The sequence below is a fragment of the Delphinus delphis genome, chromosome 1 (genome assembly GCF_949987515.2).
Source record: "Delphinus delphis chromosome 1, mDelDel1.2, whole genome shotgun sequence".
Taxonomy (NCBI): Eukaryota; Metazoa; Chordata; class Mammalia; order Artiodactyla; family Delphinidae; genus Delphinus; species Delphinus delphis.
This window is the reverse complement of record NC_082683.1, coordinates 42,890,674-42,897,310: the sequence shown is the minus strand read 5'-3', so window position 1 is coordinate 42,897,310 and position 6,637 is coordinate 42,890,674. Positions and strand designations below refer to the sequence as shown.

The 6,637-nt window shown below is 48.4% G+C and overlaps 1 protein-coding gene across 1 annotated transcript; it reads left to right on the top strand.

Moving 5' to 3' along the window:
• Nucleotides 1-3,134: 3,134 nt before the first annotated feature.
• Nucleotides 3,135-6,078, top strand: LOC132420558 (heat shock 70 kDa protein 12B-like). The gene is given in 4 exon segments (XM_060005099.1): nt 3,135-3,616; nt 3,720-3,868; nt 3,871-4,857; nt 5,435-6,078. Coding segments are annotated over 4 exon segments (2,064 nt in total). The 5' UTR covers nt 3,135-3,332.
• Nucleotides 6,079-6,637: the final 559 nt, after the last annotated feature.

The window sequence follows — 6,637 nt, the reverse complement described above, 5'->3', positions numbered from 1 at the left end:
TGTGCCTGGAGCCTGTGCTCCGCAACAAGGGATGCCACCGAAATGAGAAGCCCGAGCACCGCTACGAAGAGCAGTCCCTACTCACCTCAACTAGAGAAAAGCCCGCGCGCATAAGTGGAGATCCAACGCAGCCAAAAATAAATAAATTTATTTTTTTAAAAAGTTAATAACATACCAGTAAACAAAGTGTCCCATTGGAGTCTGATGATTGAGTTTTAGTAGATGGAAGAACTGTTCATATGATGAGTTAAGTTGTTAAAACGCTCAGTGGATCTTTGAGAAGTGAAACTTTGAAAATCATGTACATGATAGGCAGAATAGTGGCCCCCTAAAGATGTCCACATCTTAATCCCTAGAATCTGTGAATATGTTAGGATACACAGCAAAGGGGAACTAAGGTTGCCGAAGGTATTAAGATTGCTAATCAACTAACCCTAAAATAGGGAGATTATCTTTTATTATCTGGGTAGGTGCAACTTAATCACAAAGATTTTTTATAAGTGGAAGAGTCAGAGGAAGATGTAATTATAGAAGAAAGGCATAGAGATGCACTGTTGCTTGCTTTGAAGATGGAGAGAGAGGGACATCAGCCAAAGAATGTGAGCAGCATCTAGAAGCTGGAAAGAGCAATGAAACAGATTCTCTTCTAGAGTCTTTAGCAAGAAATGCAACCCTGCTGACTCAATTTTAGCCTGGTGATACCTGGGTCAGCCTTCTACCTCACAGAATTATAAGATAATATATTTGTGTTGTATAAACCACTAAGTTTGTGGCAATTTGTTACAGCAGCAATAGAAAACATGCAATACCTATGACCATCAGTGTGTCCAGACTTCTTACCTGTTTCCTGTGGTGGTGTGGAAAAAGCATTGGACTTGGAATCTGAAGACCAAGATTGGCACCTCAGTTCTGCCATTAAATAGCTGTGTGATTTCCAGTAAATCACAGTTCTTCTCTAAGCATGTTTATCATGCGGTGGCACCTACCTCACAGAGTTATTATGTACAACAAATGAGATAATGGATGTGTAGGTGGTGTAAAAACTATCAAGCATTCTATATATGAAAGGAATTATTATTTACAGTACCTAATACATGGTTGGTATGCAGGAAATGTTTGCAAAGTGAGATTAATTATTCTTTGACAGTCCTTGGAATGTGGAAACGCGACTGCAAAACATATGCTAGGTACTCGGGAGAAAATAAGAGATCATATATGATATCTGCTCTTAAGTTGATTACAATATAATAATGGAGATATATTCAGGAGAAGATTTAAACTGTAACTCAAAATTTATATAAGACAATAACACAAGAGAAGTCACAAGGTTGTATATGATTTAAGTATCAAAGAAGTGATATAAAAAATATGTATCTGGAGTTCAGGTATGGAATAGATGGTAAGTGTGAGCTGGAAGACTCAAAGAAGGATTCCAAGAGGAGGAAGGTCTTGAGCAGGATCTTGGAAGGTGTGGTTAGATGGAGAGCAATTGCTACTATTACACCTGCAAAGCACTGTGTTTCTACACACAATTTCAGGAATCATGTTTTACATTTAGGACATTGGCCATCAGGTCCAATGTTTCAAATGGTATCCTTTTTGACCCCCTTGGTAATATTTTTTCCTATTTCTTTTTTAAAAATTGCAAACTTAGAGAAAATTGTAAGAACAGTTAAAAAAAGGAGACCTTTTTCCCCCTGAACCTTTTAGAATATGTTGCCAGTATGATGCCTTACCATGGTGAAATTATCAAAATCAGGAAATTAACATCTACTCATTACTATCATCTAATCCACAGACCCCATTCAAGTTTAGCCAACTGTCCCAATAATGTCCTTTATAGTGATGCATTTAATTATCAAATCTCATTAGTCTTTAATCAAAACAGTTCCTGAAACTTTGATTTTCATGAAGTTATCCATATTTTATAGACTATTCCTCAATTTAGGTTTCTAATGTTTCCTCTTAATTAGATTCAGGTTATACATTTTTAGCAGGGTTAGCACAGAAGTATGCTGGGTTTTTCCTCATTGCATACCAATACCAAATTGCAACCTTACCAAATTCATTGATTAGTTCTAGTAGTTTTCTGGTGGCATCTTTAGGATTTTCTATGTATAGTATCATGTCATCGGCAAACAGTGACAGTTTTACTTCTCCTTTTCCAATTTGTATTCCTTTTATTTCTTTTTCTTCTCTCATTGCTGTGGCTAGGACTTCCAAAACTATGTTGAATAAGAGTGGCGACAGTGGACATCTTTGTCTTGTTCCTGATCTTAGTGGAAAAGCTTTCAGATTTTAACCATTGAGTATGATGCTTGCTGTGGGTTTGTCATATATGGCCTTTATTATGCTGAGGTAGGTTCCCTCTATGCCCGTTTTCTGGAGAGTTTTTACCATAAATGGGTGTTGAATTTTCTCAAAAGCTTCATGGTGTATGATCCTTTTAATGTGTTGTTGGATTCTGCTTGCTAATATTTTGTTCAGAATTTTTGCATCTATGTTCATCAGTGATATTGGTCTATAATTTTCTTTTTTTGTGATGTCTTTTTCTGGTTTTGGTATCAGGGTGATGGTGGCTTTGTAGAATGAATTTGGGAGTGTTTCTCCCTCTGCAATTTTTTGGAAGAGTTTGAGAAGGATCAGTGTTAGCTCTTCTCTAAATGTTTGATAGAATTCTCCTGTGAAGCCATCTGTCCTGGACTTTTGTTTGTTGGAAGATTTTTAATTACAGTTTCAATTTCATTACTTGTGATAGGTCTGTTTATATTTTCTAATTCTTCCTGGTTCAGTCTTGGAAAATTGTACCTTTCCACGAATTTGTCCATTTCTTCATGGTTGTCCATTTAATTGGCATAGAGTTGTTTGTAGTAGATTCTTACAATCCTTTGTATTTCTGCAGTGTCAGTTGTGATTTCTCCTTTTTCATTTCTAATTTTATTGATTTTCAACCTCTCCCTTTTTTTTTTTTTTTTTGATGAGTCTGGCTAAGGGTTCATCAATTTTGTTTATCTTCTCAAAGAACCAGCTTTTAGTTTTATTGATCTTTACTATTGTTTTCTTCATTTCTGTTTCATTTATTTCTGCTCTGATCTTTATGCTTACTTTCCTTCTACTGACTTTGGGTTTTTTTTGTTCTTCTTTCTCTAGTTGTTTTAAGTGTAGGGTTAGATCGTTTATTTGAGATTTTTCTTGTTTCTTGAGTTGAGATTGAATTGCTATAAACTTCCCTCTTAGAACTGCTTTTCGGCCCCACTGGCTTTGGGCCCAGGATCCAGGCTTCTGGACACAGGTCGAGCTGTCGGCAGGGCAGAGCCACAGGGCCTACAAAGATGCTGGCTGTCCCGGAGATGGGCCTGCAGGGGCTGTACAGCGGCTCCAGCCCAGAGCAGTCTCCAGTGCCCAGCCTACCCGGCTCCCCAAGGACCCAGGAAAGCTGTGGCATTGCCCCCCTCACACCTTCACAGTCTCCAAAGCCTGAGGCTCGAGCCCCCCAGCAGGCCCCCTTCTCTGTGGTAGTGGCCATTGACTTCGGCACCACATCCAGTAGCTATGCCTTCAGCTTTGCCAGTGACCCTGAGGCCATCCACATGATGAGGGAGCAGGAGCTGAGGATGTCGGATGGGACCCATGGCCCCATGGATAGAGAGGATCCCATGAGCAACGTTTATGGAGATTTAAGTGGATGCCAAGCACCATATTCACAAGAACCCTAAAAGGAAATGGGAGGGCGGGGACCCAGGTGTGGCCCACCAGAAGACCCCCACCTGCCTGCTGCTGACTCCAGAGGGTGCCTTTCACAGTTTTGGCTATACAGCCCGTGATTACTACCACGATCTGGACCCTGAGGAGGCTCGTGACTGGCTCTACTTGAGAAGTTCAAGATGAAGATCCACAGTGCCACTGATCTCACCTTGAAGACCCAGCTAGAAGCGGTAAATGGAAAGAAAATGCCTGCCCTGGAGGTGTTCGCCCATGCCTTGCGCTTCTTCAAGGAGCATGCCCTTCAGGAGCTGAGGGACCAGTGCCCATCGCTGCCAGAGAAGGACACTGTGCACTGGGTGTTGACAGTGCCGGCCATCTGGAAACAGCCAGCTAAGCAGTTCATGCGAGAGGCTGCCTACTTGGCCGGACTGGTGTCAAGAGATGATGCAGAGCAATTACTCATCGCCCTGGAGCCTGAGGCCGCCTCTGTCTACTGCCGCAAGCTGCGTCTGCACCAGCTCGTGGACCTGAGCAGCCGAGCTCCAGGCAGTGGGTGCCTGGGCGAGAGCCACTCCATTGATCCCAGCTTCCGTCAGGCCCGAGAGCAGCTTCGAAGGTCCCGCCACAGCCGCACGTTCCTGGTGGAATCGGGTGTCGGAGAACTGTGGGCTGAGATGCAAGCAGGAGACCGCTACGTGGTGGCAGACTGTGGGGGAGGCACGGTGGACCGTACCGTGCATCAGTTGGAGCAGCCCCATGGCACCCTCAAGGAGCTCTACAAGGCATCTGGTGGCCCCTGTGGCGCGGTGGGCGTGGACCTGGCCTTCGAGCAGCTGCTGGGCCGCATCTTCGGCGAGGACTTCATCAGCACCTTCAAAACGCAACGCCCAGCAGCCTGGGTGGATCTGACTATAGCCTTCGAGGCCTGCAAACGCACCGCAGGCCCACACCGTGCGGGGGCGCTCAACATCTCGCTGCCCTTCTCGTTTATTGACTTCTACCGCAAGCAGCGAGGCCACAACGTGGAGACAGCCCTGCGCAGGAGCAGCGTGAACTTCGTGAAGTGGTCCTCACAGGGGATGCTCAGGATGTCTTGTGAGGCCATGAACGACCTCTTTCAGCCCACGGTCAGCGGGATCATCCAGCACATAGGTGAGCACCTGAGCCTGGGTCCTTCATTCACCTCAACATACATACCCAGATGCGGGAATATGTTACCCTGTCAGTGCCTGGAAACCTCCCCATATCCATACACTGGAATGAGACCCAGAATCATCTGGAATACCTGGAGGATGCAGTGTGGCGGGAAGATACGCAGTCTTGCCAGGTTAAAGAACCTCTGGTGCATGTTTCCCCAAATGGGGTGATAGTATTAGGTCCCCCAAACTGTTATCACAGGGATTTAAATGAGCTGAAGTATCTAGAGAGTGAGTGCAATGTCGTGCACATAGTAGGCATTTAATATGTGTAAATGCAGACCCTTATCTCAAGCCCTCAATGGTGTGGTGGGGAAGCAGAGCCCATAAAGATTGCCAGGGGCCCTCATGAAAGTGCCCGGTGTTTTTCTTTATGGGAACCAGGCTACCGTTTTATAGTGAAATGACTAGTTTCTGGTTGCTCGAGGATACAGGCGGGCAGAGGAGAGGCGCCAGTGGCTGCGTAGTGGTGGCCTCAGTGGCCCACTCCACGTCCCTCCTCCTCACACCCACCCTCCACTCCTGTACCGCAGAGGCGCTGCTGGCGCGCCCCGAAGTGCAGGGCGTGAAGCTGCTGTTCCTGGTGGGCAGCTTCTCAGAGTCGGCAGTGCTGCAGCACGCGGTGCAGGCAGCACTGGGCGCCCGCGGCCTCCGCGTGGTGGTTCCGCACGACGTGGGCCTCACCATCCTAAAGCGCGCGGTGCTCTTCGGGCAGGCTCCGGGCGTGGTTCGGGTGCGCCGCTCGCCGCTCACGTACGGCGTGGACGTGCTCAACCGCTTCGTGGCTGGGCGCCACCCGCCCGACAAGCTGCTGGTTCGCGGCGGCCGCCGCTGGTGCACCGACGTGTTCGAGCGCTTCGTGGCCGCCGAGCAGTCGGTGGCCCTGGGCGAGGACGTGCTGCGCAGCTACTGCCCGGCGCGCCCAGGCCAGCGGTGCGTGCTCATCAACCTGTACTGCTGCGCCGCCCAGGACGCGCGCCCGGGCTTGCGCAAGTGCGGCGAGCTCAGTCTAGAGCTCGAGCCCGCCGAGGGAGGCCCCCATGCCGCTGGCGCGCCCCCTAGCCGCCGCGAGATCCGTACTGCCATGCAGTTTGGCGACACCGAGATTAAGGTCACTGCCGTCGACGTCAGCACCAATCGATCCGTGCGCGCCGCCATCGACTTTCTTTCCAATTGAGGGCGCAGTGCCAGACCCCCTCTGCCCCGCTGAACTCTCTTTTGGCCCAGGGCCTGGGGAGCGGGCTGAGGCGGACCAACCGGCCCCATTCCCCGCCATCCTGCCCCCGGGAGGTGAGGTCGCAGGAGGATGGGTGGGGACATATCCAGAAACTCTGGCTTTGGGATTGGGCCCCGGTCCGCTGACTGGAAGGCTGAAGGGCCCTGCCAAGGACTGAGGTCAAGGAGACTTAAAAGAGGTTTGTAAGACGGTGTGCCCACAGGGAGCACGTGATCCTGAAAGCAGAATGCACCGGAAGACTTGAGCCCTGGTCTGAACTGGGGTCCGGGATGGGAGTGTGGGGGTGGGGGTGCAGCTGCAGGTGGGGCAGCAAGAGGAAGGAGGTTGTGCAGGGCCTGGGCCTGAAAGGCAGAGTGCACTGACTGACTGGCTCAGCCTGTTTAGGGAGCCAGACAGGACAAGGACTGGAAGCTGACAGGAAAAGGACAGGAGTAGTAAGACCTTCCTCGGTGTGGTACTGACCACCCAAGTATGAATGTTAATTGTAGAAAGAGCAGTA